Below are 19,213 nucleotides of genomic sequence, written 5' to 3'. Positions count from 1 at the left end.
AAAATTTAGTGTAGAGGAATGTATTTTAATACATAAAAAAGAAACTAAGTCTTATTATTTCAGTATTCTGCAATTATGTTATTGCAATATGCTCAACCAAGTAATCCTTCATATTCTAAAAGTTTCTACGAGATAATTAGAACACCATAAATGAACTAATTAGTGTAACAAATTAGCACTAATATTGTCCGTTGTCCTTTAACTTTCGTTGGAGAATATTTTCTTAACGTCCATCGTCTCAGTATACATTTTATGACTGATCTTCTGCAATGCCGCATACTCGTTGTCCAAACACTCGAATTTAAAAATAAGATCTTCCAATTTCGTTTGGATATTCTTGTAAAAACTGGCAGGAATATTTGGAACAAACTTGGATGAGAAAGAGTACGTTGAAGTCGTCGACAAGGACTGTTGAGAAGAAAAATACGAAAACATGTTACCTATTAAAATCACGGTACTGAATCAAACAACGAAAAGCTCTCTTTTAAAGATCTTCTTTTAAGGTAAGCATTCTCTCAAGGACTAATTTAAAAATCTAAAATCAACCTCAAAAATCGTTTAACTAGTTACCTTTCCACCGGACAAACTGTCCCTTGAGTTACCATCAGCCCCAGACCTCCTATCAGACGCTGGTATATTGCGTGGTGTATCGACAACATCTTTACCTTCAGTTGCAGGTGGTGGGGCACTATCGTCCCTAATCATGCTTAGGAATCCTCCAAAGTCTGCACCGTTATCCGCACCACCTCGATCTTCAGTTGGAGTGGAAGATCGCTTGTTTTCCTCGGGAGGCTGTTGTGGTTGTTCGTCAGGTAAATCGTCCATGGCGGCTGAAATGAGATCATCCAAGTCGGAGCTCTCCACTTCGGTCGTTTTACTGGGATTCACGCCTTCCTCGATCTATATAATCGTTTGATAAATTGAAATGAAAGTCTAAAATGGCCTAAAATACAAAATACGTATTGTCACTTTGAACGCACTACAATTAAACTGAATGTGAATGCAATATTGCGATGATTAAGATTGGTGCTATTACCAAGCGGATGCGATCATCGACCGGATGCTGATCCGGTGATAAATCATGCCGAATTCTTGCTATTTTAAGTCCTAACAGTGCATTTATTGGCTGTCAATATATTAGCAGATAGCAATGTGAAATAGCAGTCAATCTACCATAAAATTATATCACAGACCGACAGACGCGAGACTCAAAAATGCCTCCACTGAGTGACCCCCTATCGGTCATCTCTTATGCTGTGGAAAAACCTTATCTAAGAAGAAAGAATTGATTCTAAACTCGTCCATTTAAACTTTAATCAAAAGAAAGCGAGGATACATACAACATCACCGCTGTACTCTGGTTTCGGAGGCACATCTTCCAAAGGTTCCTCATCAGACTCATCATCTCTCTTTACATGACGTTTGGGTACGTTTTGATCCTCGGGTTTTACCTCTTCCCCCGCCTCCCCGAACAGCTCCTCAAAAGCATCCCCCACACTACTCTCCTCCATTGGCGTCTCTTCTTTCTTCAAATCCGGTTCGTTCGCCGTCGCAGGCTTCTGACGATCAACATTGAAGCCTTGTAGATTGGCGACGCGAGTCTTTGAAGTTCGCACGACTTTGAAACTCATTGTGTTGCTGGGAGAATTACCAAAAAATGTGAACGCAGCTTGAATCTATCGTTTAAGAAGCAATATCACACAAAACATTCCATAGATTGGGTAGAGTAAAATACGAGATACCCCCAGTAAATATATAAATTGAAGTACAGATATTGGTGATGTGCAAGAAAACTGGGAGCTGCAGAAGAAGTTGAATTGCATTCCAGTGAAAGGGTAAAATTCTGGGTGTCTGTCATTCATTGGCTTGTGTGTAACGAGGCGTTTCGTTTACAGCGAACAATCTAGTCCAAGACGACAGTCTGAATGTCTCATTAAGCAAATTTGAACCGAACCATTTGTTGGTTTTTTAACCCAGAAAGGTCGATGATCGTTGTTACTTTAAATGTATCTGCTTTTAAACACGAAAATATCTGCTTTTAAACACGAAAGTTTTCATTAAATAATTACAGGATCACTAATCGCTGTATATTTCAAAGAGCAAACGAACTATTTATTTTCAAGCAGTGAATGTACTTTAGTAAATAGTGAACTGCGTTGTAGTAATTGAAATACTAGTCGAGATATCACTAGAGCTGCTTTTTTGTACAGAGAGTCATGTACACAATATCACTATATCTTTAACTTGAGTACAGGGTGTTTAAAACTTTAATGATGCTGAACGACAGTCGCTAATTATATAAATAGCTTTCACAACTATAGGAATACCGTGAGAAGGTGTAATGCTAGTTACAAACTGTGATATATCTGAACGAAGGCAATGGTTGTTTTCAGGAAACGTTGTGAAGAAGGTTAATAGTAAAGAGTTTGTTCTTACCTCGCATCAGTTTCTCTCCCCTGAAGTCTGTCCAGAAGAATTTGCCAGATTGACCAAAGCAAGTCAAGCGGATCAAAACAGTGTAATGCAAATGTGACGTTTAATCCTAGTTTATGAAAATTCATACATGTACATATCATATGCAAATCAGTTTCAGAACAGCTCAGGCACTCACTTTTATGCAAATCTTCCTATAGCATGAAAGCATGAAACTGCCTCAAATCTTTCCATCGAAACAAACCTCTGACAACATAATATATATTTCACATATTTTACAATTTAACTAGCTTCATGTAACGTTTAAAAAAATATCAAAATTTCTAGAATAGGTTTGTATTCTGCTATGATTTGTAAACTGAAATTCATTCAACAAGCTCTACATATTTTTCTTAGTTCGTATATTTGTCACCATCCAAACTTCGCAATTTTTTTATCGTCGTTTCCCACAATTTTTTCTTCTCCCGATCTCCCTTACGAAGACTGAGAGAAATGCCTTTTTTCTTGTCCGATTCTGCGTACAATCTGAAAGAGAAATACAAAAAAAATGAGAAAAAAGATATAAAACTTGTCTTGTATCTTGCAACGATGAAAGTTTTTGAATGTTTAAATGTAAGAACGAAGAAATAACACGAGCTTACTTTTCCAATAATTTCGCTGCAACAGATGGGTTCACCCTCGAATATTTGCTGTGAGCTTTACCATGGTCTGCCATGTAGGTAGACCAGTCACCTGACATGAGAAGATCTACCAACTAAAAAAAAGAAAAAATGTTTGTATCTACAATATTCCATACAACAACAACACAATAATGTACCACCAACCTGTCTAAGTTCTGTGAAAGTCATTTGCAACGTTCCGTCATTAAAACCTTCTACTGGATTGGAATTTGCAAATTCTAGAAACGCATTTGTCATAGAAATTCGTTGATTCAAAATGATAAAAAGTGGTTGCTTCCATGCATCTTCAACGAACCTTCACACTTCCTTAGATCCTGATTGAATACTTGAAGTCCGTTCATATTCATCTCAGTAACCTTGAAGTTCATGGGAGAAATACTTCAGAAATCCTGCAAACTTCAAGATAACCCATAAGGAATAATATTCGCAGTGTTAATGACTGCATACTTACCCTATCATCAAGTAAAAAATGTCTTAAACTGTTGGCTAAATGCTTGCACGATGACATACAAGCGGTTTGGGCGACATTACCCTGGAAAAAACAATAAATTGTAAATATTTTCAAGAGTGTTACGCGAGGCAATATCCAGATCAAACAAACAAGTCATTTAACTCACAGGAAGGTTAGTGAAGGTCAGGAAGGTAACATTGAGGTAGGTCAGGAGGTCGACAAGGTATTCACTCGCATGATTCTTGCTCCCTGAAGCGGTCCAGTTATACGAGGCTAAGTCCAGGAATTGGTCCATCTTCTGGTTCAATTTCTCGTAAACTCGCTGCTCGGCTTCCGCCCTTACATCCTGTGAGAAAGAGAGACAGTTGAACGGTATGAAGCTTTTTTTTCAGAAGAATCCAACGAGAAGTGTCACGAGCAGCATAAACCTACCTTGAAAGCACCCAGGCCATAGACTCTCGCGACGTTCTCATCATCATTTGAGGTTCTGGGGTAAAATATAATTTATAATAAATTAGCGGTTAAAACGAGTCCGCGACGCTAGTTCATACTCGTCACTAAAACTATTGTAATATGAGATGTTTCTCAATCATTTTGGAACTGTAAGAATTAATTCACCCTGTTTTTGAGGCAACAAATTCCTCGAGACTCGAACAGGCAGCTTCAAGATGCAAAGTGTTGATGGATGTTTGAACCGTCTGTAAATTGTAAGAACATAAAATCATTGCTATGAAAAAGCAGCGATAATAAAGCAAATAAATATACCATCTATACCTGAGCTAGTGTCAATCTTTTTCGTCTGATAACATTATTAAGACAGCCTAAAATACATATTTAGCGTGTCTGGATTATTAAATCAGTAGACTGGTAATCGGTGCCCCTCTATTCACGAAGTGTTATATTCGGAAGTTTCCGGTACCTGCAAGTGTTTTAGTGATTAAAAAATTCGTTGATCTTCTAACATTGTCACCAATGTCCATTTGACTAAAAACACAAAATAATTCAGGACATCAACCTCTGATTGCATATATCTACGACGTTATTTAATAAAAAAAACTTAGGAAAACAACATAGGCTACATGCAATCAATCTTACCTGAAATTGAGATTTTCATAGAATTTCAGTGACGACTTGATAAATTCTTTTATCTTAACATAATAATATAATTCTATGAATTCTAAAACGTTTTCATAGTGATTGCTATGTAGAAATATGACTTACCTGAGCGTAAACTTTTATGACACATTCAGAAAAATCTATTCTCTTCGGAAAACTCTCCTAATTAAATGAAGAAAGAGAACCTTGTTTGGGATCTGGAAGGCAGGAGTTTCCTCGTCTGGAGTAGGACGCTGGATTGAATGTTTCTGTGGAAGAGACGAACGAAGAACTATATACCTGCACTGGACCTTACCTCTTTCAGTTGATCATTGTAACGCGGAAAGTCTCCAAAAACATCTTGAAATTCTTGCTTGCTTTGACAGACTATTGGATTGTAGTTATCCTCATCAAAAACGCCACTGAAATAATAAATAACGTCTGCCTAGGTACGTTATATAAGGGGGTAAAGAAATGGCGAAAGTGGCTAATAGTATTTTGCCAGTAATCAATGTTGAACGAACTTGAAAATGTCGCCCCAATGTCCCATCAAAATGGTATGATATTGTTGCCTATTTAAAAACAAAATACAAAAAGAATAAAAAACATACATGTATGCATTGCAATAATAAAGATACAATGCTCCGCTATTACAGCAAAATACTTTACCCCATGCCGTGAAGAACATCGTTCAGCTGAGAAACTGTTAAACCGTAAGCCTGAAACAAATTTGAACAACTCAGAGTTACGGCGAAAACTTTAAAACGCTCATTTTACCATTCATGTTTCACTTACAGACAAAGTATTGCAGAACCAGCCAATCAATTCCTTCACTTTAATTAGCAAATCAGTTTCCTTGCAGTAACCCTGGAGGAAATAAAGTTTTAACACCAAGCGAGCACACAAACGCAGTTCTGGCCACGACAGCTTTGACAAACTTACAGATTGGTTTTTTAAAACAACAGCAATGATTGCAACAGCCATTTCCCACATTTCATCAATGGTGCTCCTATGTTACACAAAAATGGTCGATAGCAATGAAAAATGGTCAATAACAATTGAATAACTCCCATGAAAATAATTTCTTCATTAAATCATGGTTCCTACCTGGTTACCAAACCTTGGGTCGTGTGCATTATTGTATCTTCTACAACAAAAAACCTTCAAAATAAAAATACCATGGGTTTAGAAATCATTTTCAATGGTATATAAACCTTTCTATTCTGTCACACAACTATACAAACTCACCCCACAATCTCGTGGAAATACAAGCGATAAGATTCAAGTGATCTTCCCTTGATAAAATAAATTAGTCCCAAATTACTTATAAGAATCAGGATGCTGAATGTTGATGAGATTAGCTTTAATAAATAGATCAGTTGAAAATATAATTCCCTATGGAAATAGGATTGCTTATTTTAGTGACTTTATAGTGGTGTACAGGCAAATAATTCTGGTCAAACAACTTAACAACGACCACAGTTTTTTTTACTTACAGTTGTCGAGTTGCCACTGTTGGCTTCCAAAACAAGCCTTGCTTGTTTTCGTCTTTGTGTTCGATAATATTCAACAAAATCATCTCGTAAACCCTAAAATGCATCAATGAAACTCACCGAAATCTCACACAAAAACAGCATGTAAAAGAGACATAATGATAAGCAAAGGAAAAGCCTGGTGAAGGTTTTTAGAAGTCATCTCACTTACTAGGACAGTATAAATATGAAGACCTCTGTAAACAGGTGAAAAGTCCACCAGCTCATGGGCACTTGAACAAGAATCCTAAAGAGGAGAGTTATACCATGTCATCAGACCATTTCTGAAGCATGTTACAGCTTGTTCTAAATGCATTTTATAATTGCACACCTCTTCACTCTCAAATGGGTTCAATTCTGCTCCAACTCCATGTAAAATTGATAAATTATGACGTTTTTGTGCCTGGCAGAGATGGGAATAAAAATTGAAATATGGCTTTGCTACACATGCATGAAACCAGCCTGAATCTCTACCTGTTTCATCGCAATTGAACCAAGAATCTTTGAGTGTTCCCTGATACTGGCAAGGAAATCCTAAAAAAAGAACCATCACAACTTTCTAAAATATCTGTGTTCCGTGGATGATACTAATTGTTCACTGAAGTCAAAGGATCAGCTGGGTCTTTGAAGTAATTACATGAAGATGGCTGGATTTATACAGATGTTACAGATCTATAGGATCTAAACTTACCCTCAGATCAGACATGGCTGCTTTCTTTATGTTCTCACGGTAAACTGGAATGCGAGAACTCATGATCTCCGCAAATCTGAAGCTAATGGGGAAGTATAAAACTGAATTTCCTTGCAACTTGAGGGTTGTTTTCACAAAGCTAAAGGACAATATCCCTACAATGGCATATACCTCTTAATTCGTGGAAGATATGTATGCTCAAGTTGTTCTAAGCTTTTTAGTGCTGGATAATATCTAGTCAAAAAATTGCACACAAAATAGAAATGTATATAAAAAATAGAATTGGAAATTGTTCAAATGTCAAGCCAAAATGCACCTTTTTCCGTCCAGTTGTTCTTGCAACTTGGCATACATTTCGAGAACTTGAAGAAATTAAAGATGTATGAGGCCAGAAAATACAAAACATTGCAGAATATCATTGCTATCGCATTGAAGAAAACTAACCTGGCAAACATAATGTAATTGTCTCTATAGCAGATGCTATGTTTCTTTGCATCAATCGACACTGAATCAAGCTGCTGATTTGTTTTGCAAGCTAGAATTTATATAGAAAATAAAACTTATTGAATGCCTTGATCAAAGGAACATAAAAGAAGAAAAATATTTTTGTTACCTCACAACCTGAGTTGTTGAATGACACATTTAAATCCTGTACATAAAGCTAGATTGGAAAAAATATTGTTTTTACCTCTTGTTAATTGGAGAAAACTCATGTGTTCATAGGTGATCAACTGCAGGTGACAATAACAATAATAATGCGTACCTTCAACTTGTGGGTATCGCCTTTGACATTAAGTAGCTCATTGACAGATTCAATGAAGCCTTGATAATGAAAATTACACATCTTTTCTATTTCTTTATCATGATGTGTGATGCTTTCATCCAGTTTTTGCATGAACAATTTATGACCATCACTATCATATACAGTCCTGAAATATATGGTACACATCAAGTTTCAACCCTGCTACCATTACGGCTAGTTCTAGCCACCAGGGCCACACCTTGGTTCTCATTGGCTAGCAGGTGCACCACCCGTCAATAGCCCTCAAATGACACTGAGACTGACTGAGTTCCACAGCAACAGTATGCATTGTGGTCAGATTAACAAAGCAATTATATGGTCAAACGATCGTGTTGTCAAATTCACATTGCAATTTAATAAAAGCTCGCCTCAAATCCTCGATCACGTTGAAGACTTGAGGCTGTGTGATCTGTGTTGATCTGCAGTTATCTTGATCAACGCACACATCTCATGGCCTCGCTTACACTTATACAGTACAATTACTTCTAAAGTACTGCATCATCTTTAACATCATTATCATATTTTTAGGAAATGATGACAGAATGCCAGAAATAGTTTAAATCGAAACGCTCACTTGAGTGTGGGTCCAACTGGGCCATCGCTGCTTTCAATTTCACCCAGAAGAGTGTCATGCTGCGTCGGACCACTCTGTTGTTCCTCTTCCATTCTTTCAAGCAGTTTATTCCAAGATATCTCAAGTAATTCCAGCTCTTTTCCAACACATTTTCACTTCCACTGTTTATACCTTTCCTGGTCGAAGATGAAACGAGCCTGCTGTACGCCCGTACAAGCGAGGTTACTTCATGGTACCTGGCATTTTCTGTCACAAAAACATGCACTGATGATCGCAAAACCTCCCGGGCGCCTCACCGCCCCTCACCCTCCCAAAGGCTGGATTCAGCCGGGCTAACTCGAGCAATAAAATACGCTTCGATTCCAGTGTGTGGTATTCAATATATTAGGAAAGAACCTATTACAAAATATCCCCGTTTTATGACCATGTATGTTTTAAAGTTCACAATGGAAATTTAGTAAGTAAGCTCATGATATTAAAAGTGGTTCCATTACTTCAGTACTGAGAAGTACTGAGAAATCAGTAGCACGCTACTGTTTCTTTCACCTACAGACACCTCTAGTATAATCAACATCTCAGACTTTCCAATACAGCCATTGATTGATTGCAATCCAAACCATCAATGATCTCTAAATACACCCAAGACACATGCACTTCAATCACGCTCCTATCTTCGAGGTCTCCACAATTTGTGTTCAGGAAACTTCCTAACAACTCCTTGCAACAGAATCAGCGTTTACTTTTCCGTCGTTTCTAAATTAAAAACCAGTTTACCGAATTCTTAATCTCTTTCTAAAGATATAGAACTTGAGCGCCTGTCCTTACCTTATTTTCGTGAGATTTTTGAGTTGCCTTAAAGGTACGCAGTGGGTCTAGTTTTTGTTTCTGCAAACGAAAATAGAACAATATCATTGTAAATATACGCGATAGACATACGAATAAAATATTTAACAATAGTAACGTCACCTTGTTGCTATTTTTCTGGTGTTTATGGAAGGAAACGTAGCTTCTTTTTCGTCGTTGAGAATTGGTCATTGTTGGTTTCAGCGTATCAGGAACTAAACGAAAATTCGTCGTAAATGTGTGAGGATTTATAAACTATGACAAGTGTTAAGTTTAGTCTGTCTATCGCCTGGAACAGTGCAGACAAATATTAAATTACCCAGATAATCCGGGACGTGTTTTAGGTGCGGTTGAATCTTCGCAGGATGAAGATCTTTATCATGTTTCAGAAGCTGCAAATCTCGCGGATTGTCTTCAAAGAAAGCCTGTGAACAAAGTAAAAGTGGGGACATATATCATGTAGAAGTGATTTTCAAGGTTTTTCATATCAATGACAAGATTCTTTCAGAAAGAATATAATTTACCTTTAATTTTTCTGAATTTAATATTTCCGACTTAATTTCTTTCAATCTTGCCTCCCGCACTATAAAAAAGAACACAACGTGTCGCAGGTACTGGGTACAACTTTGCTACGCCTTATCAATGAAAACTGTTCTAATCTTACCTGAAGCTTTCGTTACAGCGCGCAGAGCATCCTGGGCACGATACCGAAAACCCTCAATCTCCTCCATTTTGAACTTAAACGGTTTGAAAATGCGTTCATTTGCCGACGCAAAGTTCGGAGATAATCGCTCTTCCACGGCAGTAATCATTTTGTCATCGGATGACGTCACTAGTGAGAGTGCGTTGCCGGTATTATGACCACGAGCCGTCCTGGAAATGAAATTATAAAGAATTCACATTACGTCATTCTTCTAAGAACGTTCCTCCCCAACTCTCTCTCTCACTCCCCTATTTCTCTCTCTCAACACTAAATTCACCCTACCTGCCAACTCTGTGAACGTAATTTTCAACCGTTTTTGGAAAGTCGAAATTCAGAACATTCTCAACATCTGAAATTAAAAAAAATTGTCAACGTCGTTTTCCTGTCCATTTGTATTATTAACAACGAAACCAATTAAGATGATCACCTTGAAAGTCAATACCACGAGATACGCCATATTCACTGGCTTTATTTACATTCTTGTGAGCTGAGGGCTTGCAGTCAAAGAAACAAAAACGATGAAAACACATCTCAAACCTATAAAAAACTTATCTCAAGCCATTCGGATCATCACATTCATAAGTCGGACATTTAAAAAGATACGTTTTGAAGATTTTGCAGAATCAATGTTTTCATCTGTTGCAATGATGTAGTCATATATTCCTTTGTTGAATTCCTCCACAATATGACATCTAAAAGAAAAGAGATATTAGCTAATTTAACGCTACGAGGAACTTCCTAATCAAACATATAAATCTCAAAAAACTCACCGTGAATTATGTGGTAATTCTGAGTTAAGAACGCATGTCTTGATTGAAAATTGTTCCAGAAATAACTTCAGCCTGAAAGGGATACAATATACAATAATCAATACAAATTAAAGTTCCACTGAGTTTATTTAAAATTTCAAACATTCACACACCTGTAACAACGATCAATACCATTGACAAATATCAACGTTTTTCCAAGAACAAGCCTAGAAAAGAACGAACAAATCTCAGAAGCTGTGTCCTATGCACTGGTACAAAAAACTCATGAGACTCACTTCAACTTCAACAGGGTGTAAACCAGAAGAAATTTGTCATCAGCTTCACATCTAAAAGAACCACAAAAGCTAAATAAACTTCACATTTATAATGACAAAATCTTAAACTCCACGCAATACTTACTTGATTAAATATTGTTTTAGACTGCTTTCTTCTGGCAAATCAGAGATATCTAATTTCAAAGTCACCTACAGTGGTAAACAAGTTCAAAGTTAACTTAAATATTAAAGAAATGCAGAAATATTTAAAATAGAGACATACAGGATTTTGCAATACAATTTTCTTGAGCTCTTTTACTTCCTAATATAAAATGAAGGAAAGTAGTTTAGAGACACAGCACTGATAGACACGGCACTGATTAACCAAAGGAAGGCTTCCAGTGACTCACAACTCACCTCTGATAACGTGGCGGACATTAGGAATGCTTGATAGATCTTTGGTAGATGACTAAAAGTGAAATTATTTTATAGGATATATTATATTTATAGGATATATAGATGGAATAAAAACAATTCCTTATGTACAATGCAAGACAACCTTAACAATGTTTTCAAGTCGTATTCATAACCATATGAGAACACCAAGTCAGCTTCGTCAACAACCAACATTTTTAACGTTTCCTTCAATTCAAGATCCTATGAAATAATATACAATGATATGTCACTGAAGTTAAAACAATTGATATTATTTATAAATGTTGTATCAGTTACATTTGGGTTCCATGTGAAAACCAACCTTTGCCTGGAGATGGGCCAAAACACGACTTGGTGTACCAATAACAATATCTGGTCTTTCCAACAGAATTGGCCTGTTTAAAACATTAATTATAAAACTTTATTCAGAAATCGTTAGGCACAACAGACGTGTGTCTTTACATGATTGAGTTATTTTAGATACAATATACATTATTTAATTGCTAAATCAACAGTTTAATTATCGAATGATAACTCCATGTACCTGACCACATCCAGGGTTGCTTGAGCAACGTCTACAACACGCACACTCCGAGAGCAGTATGACGTAAGATCCTATAAAAATATGTGAAATCTTTCATTTGCGTTTCTCATTGAGGTTCAGCACGACTGTTCTAAACTTCTATAGAATATACCTTTACGTTTTTGCATGCTTGTTGAGATAATTCCTTAGTTGGAACTAAAATCAGTGCTTTCACAGATCCTTCACTTTGGTTGGTCTTAAAATGAGAAATAACATTAACATTGGAAGCTCCACTTACTGAGTGAGCAGCACCAGATATTGTTTTCAAGCAATTTATTTAATACTATACAAACCTTTTTCTCCTGCAGGATTTTTTGAATAATTGGAATAGCATACCTAATATTTTAAGAGAAGACAGGTATTTTAGGCTACTTTCTGAGCCTCAGAATGCACTATACACAACAATATATTTCAAATAATATGTGCTGATGTACTTACGCTGCAGTTTTTCCTGAACCTGTTTTTGCTCTAGCGAGAATATCCTTTCCTTCAATTGCCAAAGGAATGGCACTTTCCTATGACAAGGATAATCAAAGATTTATCAAAAAGGATTATCGTATTATTACTGACCCAATTCATATAACTTATCCCTGAATATACCTGAATTGCTGTAGGTTTCGACCACTTTAACTTCGAAATTGCCTGATGAGAAACAGAATAGAAATACCCGTAAGATAGAAAGAGAGACTGCCAGTACATCACAGTGAACTGAGGTAGATTTCCCACCTTTAAAAGACGGTCATCAAGGCCAAACTCGTGAAAATGTTTAACTTCTTTTTGCACATTCTCGTCGGCCATCTTGAAATATTGCGGGCTCAATATGAGAAGCAAAAGTACTAAAAATAGGTACGCGTTGCGAACCATAGAGATTATAAATAACACGTGTATTTGTATAATAATAATATGTATTAAATAATATGTGTTATTTATAATCTCTATGTTGCGAACCTGTACCCCGCGACTGTCCAAGTTTTAAACTTCTTTTGCGACAGTGTTCTGAGAAACGAACCCAGAAGCCACACACGTGTTTTATCACTATCAACGAACACGTATTGGTTTGGCTCCAGACATGGACACTGTTTTTAAAGCCAAACGAAAAGGAGGGAAACCGGAGTGCCCGGAGAAAAACCCTCCAAAGGTCACCTGAATTTCAGGTTACCTGACCAGCGGTCCGAATTTGGTATTTTCATTAGAAATCGTTCGCAAGACAGTTCAGTTTTTATCAATAGTTCACCGTTTTAGTTCCGCTTCTCCAAACTGAGTCCCAGGAATTGCTATTCAATTCTCGAGTTTCGTCAATTCCATCGCTGGTGGTCTAACGTGCGCCGCGCGCATATCGTGCATCGCAAAACACCAGGCTCTTAGAAATTAAACTGCGCTTTGTCCGACAATGGCAACACAAATTATTCAGTCTGTCATCGTTTTTCAAAGAAATTCACGACTTGCATGCTTTTTCATCTCAAACCGATGTAGACAACAACACTCTTCTTGACATGCACCTCATGCACCGTTTTTATCTGGATAACGCTTGACCGAAAATGAAGAGGGAAATAAACGTAATCGGGCTCAACATGCAACTTTCTAAGTCTTACTTCATATCTGCTAGTGTGGTGCTTCATGCAACTTACTTCGTATCTGCTACAAGAATCAATAATGTTCTCACCTTTCGCACCTTATAATTACCTTTCGTGAACAATTCTCTTCCTTGTCTTCCATTGCTTCATTTCAGAGTTCTTCAACAACATCTCGACGGTGAGGCGTGTAAGGAATTAAAAAACATAGTAAGTGTGTCAAAATGCAAGGGGGTTTGTTGAAAAGGAAATCTCTTTGGGCAGGAGGGTACTGTACAATAATTAAACACATGCAGTATATACCCCATATACCCTCATGAATGCAAGTCCTGTTATTGTGCAATGTAATATATCTTGTAATATAGGAGCTATATTTTACTTATAAAAACTTCAAAGTCATTTAGTCAAAATCATTAGATTACGTTTATTTCCTTCATGCTCGAGATTAACCGGAGAGTTTCAACTTCAATCGGAAAAATTAATACCAATCAGGTAAACAGAAGAGTGCTGATGTCTTAACATCAAATCGAGCATCAAATTGTCATTTTTTTATTTTAAACTTCAATTAATCCGAAAGTATAATTTTTGATGCCATTGACGGACGGTCCTTCGCAACGGTCGCATTATAACAGCCTGAACAGAGAACTTATATAATCATATAAGTACTCGCGATTACCTTCGTATTAATCTAAAATTAGGTCAATACGAATTCGAAATTATTTTCTAGCTTGCGTGCGCGTCGCCATGCTACGGCTAAACGAGAGAACTTATATAAATAATATAATCATAAAAGTACACTGGATTACCTTCGAGTTAGGCCAATATGATTTCGATTTTTTTTTCGCTGCGCGCGCGTCGACCACGGCCACGCTAATTGTATTTTGTTACTTCGAAATGAAAGAAACTACGATCGTAAGTCGTTAAAATTCACACGCAAGTGACAAAACTGGGAATGTTTCATCAAAACGCCATGTTATCATGCATTGTCGAAAAAGGTGAAATGTCACTTGATGTGTGAATATACTAGGTTAGACCACCAGCAGGAATCAATACCGGAATAAACATGCACATACATCATGCACCATGCATCACTCTAAATAGTATAACTATAGTATGTACCTCAACCAGCTTCTACTTGTACACCCGTCTCGTCGTCCATCATCTGATCCTGCGACGATCCCTGATCATCTTATCTGCGACCATCCATCATCATCTCAACTGCGACGATCCTTCATCATCTGATCCTGCGACGATCCTTCATCATCTGATCCTGCGACGATCCTTCATCATCTGATCCTGCGACGACCCTCCATCATCTGATCCTGCGACGATCTCTCATCATCAGATTTCTTAACGTATAGATACAAAATTTGATATCATTCACTTTCAAGAGAGAATGTATATATATATATAAAAGAATTCAGGATAAAATTATCACTCAAAACCCGATTGTACACCTTCAACATCTCCTACGCCACTTGTCCAAAGCCTTCGCATTGCGCACGCGAATACAAAATGTCATGCACGTTTTTGTAAGAAATATTAATCGTTTTTTTAATGATCCTGAGAAAACTAAAGCTCTCAACTATTATCTCCTTCTAGAAATACAATTTCTCATGCAATTTTAGACGTTTTGTGAGCGATAGTTTTGTTCCGGACTATTGTCGTTCAAGATGGAGAAAATACAAGTGATGGGGCCCCAAATCACTTGCATTTGCCCCGCATGCGCTTGACACGACCAGACACATGCAAAAACCGCAAGCTGAAAAGTTAAAAATCAAGGAGGTAAACAGAAGAGTGTTTAGCACATCTCAAGTCAAAAAGCCAAATCTCATGCAATTTTTCCTCATGCATATTTTCATGCACCGAAATCAAATTGAGTTTTGTATTTGCGTGCATAAATGTCCCAAGGCGAAGCTCTCTCGACACGTCGACGATTCTTTCACTCTAAAAAAGAAAACTTCAATAAAATAAAAAAATTCACAGGCATATGAAGCCTAGTTAAAGTGATTTGCTTTTGCTACTTGCTTGATTTTTTGGAAGTAGAAATCAATACACAGACTGAAATAACTTAGCACGTGTGAAATCTAGCATAAAATACATACATATACCAATATACGGGTCTTTCTCTGTACAACACGAGGCACTTGCGGACGGGACTCGGGGTTTCATGCTATTGGACAACCGTGTCCGAAATACGCATTAAGGCGGTTTTCCACTAGGCGGAATTTTTCGATCGAACGAAATTTTTCGCTCAATTTTCTTTTCAATTGTGAGAAGTCGACCGAAGCGGATTCGCTTGACCGACCACAATTGAAAAGAAAATTGAACGAAAAATTTCGTTCGATCGAAAAATTCCGCCTAGAGGAAAACCGCCTTAACGCCAGCTGGGGAAGTTTCAGCCATTTCGTGGGAAAAATTTAGGATGAAGTCCCAAAAAGTTCGATAAACTATATTCTAGTGCCTAGTTTCGCCCACTGTGTACAAACAAACGTGTTATTACAAGTCACAAATGCAAAATACACATATAATAGAACAATACCTATTATTCGCTGCGAGCAAGCGTTTGTGTTTCGCCTTCCCAATCTTTCGGCGCCGTAGTTCGTTCTGAAATGAAATAGCGAGAAAAAATAAAATCAGGTTTGTTAGCTCACTTGTATTTCACATTTTCAATCGAAATATACAAGATAGAGCAGTGAAAATTAGCAAAAATATGCCTCCACTCGCTCTATTCAAATCAACGGTAATGATGCAAAACCAAAGACCAAGCCAACTGATTCTTTCAAACAACCATGATCATGTACCTACATACCTGAGCAAGACTCTTCCAACTTTTTCCTACTGAAACTTCTTCGAGTGATCCTTCCTCTTTCGATGCAACCAACTCTGACTTTCTGCTCGAATTTAAACACCTTTTATTACCATCTACCATGCAGTGAAATAAAATTCCAACGGACAATGCACTTTATGCATCGGATATACAGTAAGTCCTGTTTCAAACGTTGTGCTTCTAACTTGCCGCATAAAGAACAATAGATAATGATCCCCGTTCATCAACTGTTGTTTTTAATTCGCTTGGCAGATAATACAGGGTGAGTAAAAAAAAACTGACACCTTTGAAATTCAAATTAGCTGCGAACTTATGGCTGGAATATGACAATTCCCATGAACAATGAACAAAAACGATTTGATAAAACTGTTCTTTTGTATTTACAGAGCTTAGAATGCATTTTAACTCCCAAAATTAATTCACAAACCTGTGAAGTTTAATTTTTTTTTATTATAAAATATCTAACAAAACACTTTAATAGAGCGATTTTTTCTTTCATGTCAAATTGTTTCTGTACAAAAATAGTTCTATACTACAAATCTTTCAGAATACTACAAATCTTTCAGAATATCAACAGCGTCTCTTTCGCAAAACAATGTAAAGATGGCATTATCTAAAAAAAATGTCTTTTTGCCAAATAACGAAGTATTAGGATGCCTCAGCAGGAAGTTCAGTCCAGTCTATTGGGGTTTTCTTCGTCTTCTTGAGATATTCATTTGCCTGTGAGAAATGTTTACAACCCAGGAATCCCCGGTATGCAGACAGCGGTGATGGATGAACAGATTTCAGCACACAATGCCTTTTCTAAAATGAGGAAAAGATATACTGGGTGAATGAACGGAAAGATTTAGGAGTTGGGTGGAATAAGAACGTCCATTGTAGCTGATTCATTCCTTGATCTCAACACTAATACCAGCTCTATAACATTAGACTCACCCTCTATCTTCCATAAAGAACACCTGTGAGCCAGTCAAATATATGAAAATTAACTTACAATACCTTGTCAATGCAAGCACCTTTCTTTTGAGCATAGGAACCCCATAAGAGAAACACAACATCATCAAGGTGGGTATTGATCCACCTTATCACTGCATCTGTGAATTTCTCCCAACCCTAAATTATAAATTTATCGTCAAGTTATTAACAATTGTTGGGTTATTAACAATTTATATATATTCGATATAACATACTTTGTCCTTGTGTGAATTTGGTTGGCTTGCTCTAACTGTCAGACAAGCATTAAGCAACAAAACACCTAATGGACAAATACTTTAGTTTTATGATAATGTCCTGCCATCAGGATGATGATTTCAAAGGTAGATTGAAGTAAATTGCATTATTTCGTACCTTGTTTTGCCCATCCAGTAAGGTTGCCATGTTTAGGAATTGAAAATCCTTGAATATCATCTTGTAATTCTTTGTAAATATTCACCAAACTTTTGGTTGGAAAGAACAATTTAATATGAAGAAAATGGACTGAGAATCAAGACCAGGTCCTTGCACCAATTACCCGAGAAATTGTTACCGAGAAATCATACCATACCTTGGTGGTGGTGTAACACCAGCCGGAACACTGAAACATAGACCTAAGAGCAAAAAAATTGAACAAATATTATATCTCGATAGAGGAGATGTGCATGTCCAATTTAATTGTAACATAAGGTAAAATAGAAAGATATAGAACTAACCATGTGCTTGTTGTGGTTGGTGGTAAGGATCTTGACCAATAATCACCACTTTCACCTTGCAATTAATATGAAAACATCTGGTAAAGCACAGCTTTATTCCCTAATCCACCCGAGGCATGATCATTGGTCTGGGCAAGAAACCATAAATATGAGGTTTCAGACCTACCTCACCGATCAAGCAATGCTTGGTCCAGGAATAAACATCACTTTCTAAAAATGTCACCATTTTGTTGTTGTGAAAAATATAACTAGTTGATGGAGTTTTGATGAACATCATGGATTTTTTTTATGAAAGATTGTAAATTAGTCACTCTTCAGATCATACCTTTAGGATAAATTGTATGTGATCGTCTCTCAGTCTGAACAAACGCCATCAGCTGAAAAATGATAATTTATCTATTACTAGTACTCTGAAAATAAAATTGTAATATTAGATGGTAAAACCGGCAAACACTAGTTAATTGGGCTGAAGAGTATAGCCATGTTTAATTGGGTTTCAATAGTGCAGGGAAACCTGACCTGGCCTAGCTAGCCCATAATTGAGTGGGCACCCTCTGGAAGGGTGGAAGTTTCATGTCATACCTCGTAGATTGTACAAATATTACCAATACAAATATTACTAATATGTTAATATATATCAAATGAACCATTGGCAAATATTCTTATCCCTGCATTTCCTACAATTTCTCATTGAACTACCATCATTTATGAATCTCAAATCACAATTCATACCTTCTTGAAATAATCTTTAGTAAACTCTGCTTCTAAAGCTTTCCTCCAACTTTCTCCCATTCCACTTGGAGCAGATTTACTTGCGAACTTAGCCAACGCTTGCAATCTTTTCTCCTCTATTGAAGCTTTCTGCTCTGGACTTAAATCTCCTGTTTTCATTGCCTTTGATGATCGCGGAGGCGACTGTTGATCCTCTAACTTACGTTTCATCGGTTGCTTTACAAAAAATCTTGATATTCTCGACTGTCCGAGCATTGCCAAATGCCAATGTATTGCTATCTATTTACTTTCACTGTATTTACTGGTATATTTTGTAACGATTTTGTTACAATTTAAAGCGATGGTAATGTACCGTTCTGGTTATAAATATCGAATCGTGGTCACATGGTATGAATTTCCCGCCAAATGTCGCAAATTTCGCGGGGTCAAATGAAGTCAAACACGTAGAAATCAGGGAACTTCAGCATGCAAAGAAAAATGCTCTATTTTTAAATGCCCTTTTTCACAATACTATTCATGCATGAAAGAGATTTGTATGTTTACGAG

The 19,213-nt window shown here is 36.9% G+C and overlaps 3 protein-coding genes across 3 annotated transcripts; all 3 read right to left on the bottom strand.

The window, feature by feature from the left end:
* Positions 1 to 11: 11 nt before the first annotated feature.
* On the bottom strand, positions 12 to 8,433 carry LOC114516026 (exocyst complex component 6B-like). The gene is made up of 33 exons (XM_028535373.1): positions 8,259 to 8,433; positions 7,646 to 7,811; positions 7,496 to 7,543; positions 7,327 to 7,417; positions 7,199 to 7,244; positions 7,054 to 7,116; positions 6,883 to 6,964; positions 6,666 to 6,725; positions 6,523 to 6,594; positions 6,364 to 6,438; positions 6,156 to 6,248; positions 5,908 to 5,954; positions 5,767 to 5,820; positions 5,602 to 5,668; positions 5,455 to 5,526; positions 5,329 to 5,378; positions 5,184 to 5,231; positions 4,976 to 5,081; positions 4,786 to 4,842; positions 4,660 to 4,712; positions 4,484 to 4,548; positions 4,339 to 4,385; positions 4,183 to 4,262; positions 3,997 to 4,051; positions 3,731 to 3,910; positions 3,565 to 3,645; positions 3,409 to 3,469; positions 3,258 to 3,331; positions 3,075 to 3,187; positions 2,437 to 2,958; positions 1,341 to 1,676; positions 571 to 900; positions 12 to 408 (listed from the first exon to the last, which is right to left on the bottom strand). The coding sequence occupies exons 1-30, from the start codon at positions 8,348 to 8,350 to the stop codon at positions 2,826 to 2,828; spliced, it is 2,331 nt and encodes a 776-aa protein (XP_028391174.1). The 5' UTR covers positions 8,351 to 8,433; the 3' UTR covers positions 12 to 408; positions 571 to 900; positions 1,341 to 1,676; positions 2,437 to 2,825.
* A 198-nt stretch (positions 8,434 to 8,631) lies between these two features.
* LOC114516024 (probable ATP-dependent RNA helicase DDX56) lies at positions 8,632 to 14,558 on the bottom strand. The gene is made up of 24 exons (XM_028535372.1): positions 14,537 to 14,558; positions 12,573 to 12,660; positions 12,447 to 12,488; positions 12,285 to 12,361; positions 12,140 to 12,182; positions 11,959 to 12,042; positions 11,808 to 11,878; positions 11,586 to 11,658; positions 11,388 to 11,485; positions 11,246 to 11,297; positions 11,112 to 11,150; positions 10,974 to 11,038; positions 10,850 to 10,900; positions 10,727 to 10,780; positions 10,575 to 10,646; positions 10,408 to 10,496; positions 10,232 to 10,291; positions 10,087 to 10,153; positions 9,766 to 9,974; positions 9,626 to 9,684; positions 9,421 to 9,526; positions 9,225 to 9,316; positions 9,084 to 9,143; positions 8,632 to 9,011 (listed from the first exon to the last, which is right to left on the bottom strand). The coding sequence occupies exons 2-24, from the start codon at positions 12,642 to 12,644 to the stop codon at positions 8,988 to 8,990; spliced, it is 1,659 nt and encodes a 552-aa protein (XP_028391173.1). The 5' UTR covers positions 12,645 to 12,660; positions 14,537 to 14,558; the 3' UTR covers positions 8,632 to 8,987.
* Positions 14,559 to 16,744: 2,186 nt separating this feature from the next.
* Positions 16,745 to 19,028, bottom strand: LOC114516123 (uracil-DNA glycosylase-like). The gene is made up of 9 exons (XM_028535505.1): positions 18,668 to 19,028; positions 18,261 to 18,312; positions 18,102 to 18,145; positions 17,936 to 17,990; positions 17,791 to 17,833; positions 17,595 to 17,683; positions 17,438 to 17,502; positions 17,247 to 17,360; positions 16,745 to 17,051 (listed from the first exon to the last, which is right to left on the bottom strand). Exons 1-9 carry the CDS (start codon positions 18,920 to 18,922, stop codon positions 16,896 to 16,898), a joined length of 873 nt encoding a protein of 290 aa, XP_028391306.1. The 5' UTR covers positions 18,923 to 19,028; the 3' UTR covers positions 16,745 to 16,895.
* Between the last annotated feature and the right edge of the window lie 185 nt (positions 19,029 to 19,213).

The sequence above is a fragment of the Dendronephthya gigantea genome, unplaced genomic scaffold (assembly GCF_004324835.1).
Source record: "Dendronephthya gigantea isolate DGI-Jeju-01 unplaced genomic scaffold, DenGig_1.0 000005F, whole genome shotgun sequence".
Taxonomy (NCBI): Eukaryota; Metazoa; Cnidaria; class Anthozoa; order Malacalcyonacea; family Nephtheidae; genus Dendronephthya; species Dendronephthya gigantea.
This window is presented reverse-complemented; position numbering and strand designations above follow the sequence as displayed.

Excerpts from the sequence above, each read along its gene's own strand:
- LOC114516026 (XM_028535373.1), bottom strand. The coding sequence starts at position 8,350 with ATGGAAGAGGAACAACAGAGTGGTCCGACGCAGCATGACACTCTTCTG. Across the intron at positions 3,470-3,564 it reads ATTTTTTACTTGATGATAGG|GTTACTGAGATGAATATGAA; the intron begins GTAAGTATGCAG and ends ATGAACTTCAAG. Across the intron at positions 3,188-3,257 it reads CTTTCACAGAACTTAGACAG|TTGGTAGATCTTCTCATGTC; the intron begins GTTGGTGGTACA and ends TCTTTTTTTTAG.
- LOC114516024 (XM_028535372.1), bottom strand. The coding sequence starts at position 12,644 with ATGGCCGACGAGAATGTGCAAAAAGAAGTTAAACATTTTCACGAGTTT. Across the intron at positions 11,486-11,585 it reads TGGCCCATCTCCAGGCAAAG|GATCTTGAATTGAAGGAAAC; the intron begins GTTGGTTTTCAC and ends ATTATTTCATAG. Across the intron at positions 10,154-10,231 it reads TCGTGGTATTGACTTTCAAG|ATGTTGAGAATGTTCTGAAT; the intron begins GTGATCATCTTA and ends TTTTAATTTCAG.
- LOC114516123 (XM_028535505.1), bottom strand. The coding sequence starts at position 18,922 with ATGCTCGGACAGTCGAGAATATCAAGATTTTTTGTAAAGCAACCGATG. Across the intron at positions 17,991-18,101 it reads AGCATTGCTTGATCGGTGAG|GTGAAAGTGGTGATTATTGG; the intron begins GTAGGTCTGAAA and ends ATTAATTGCAAG. Across the intron at positions 17,361-17,437 it reads CAAATTCACACAAGGACAAA|GGTTGGGAGAAATTCACAGA; the intron begins GTATGTTATATC and ends TTTATAATTTAG.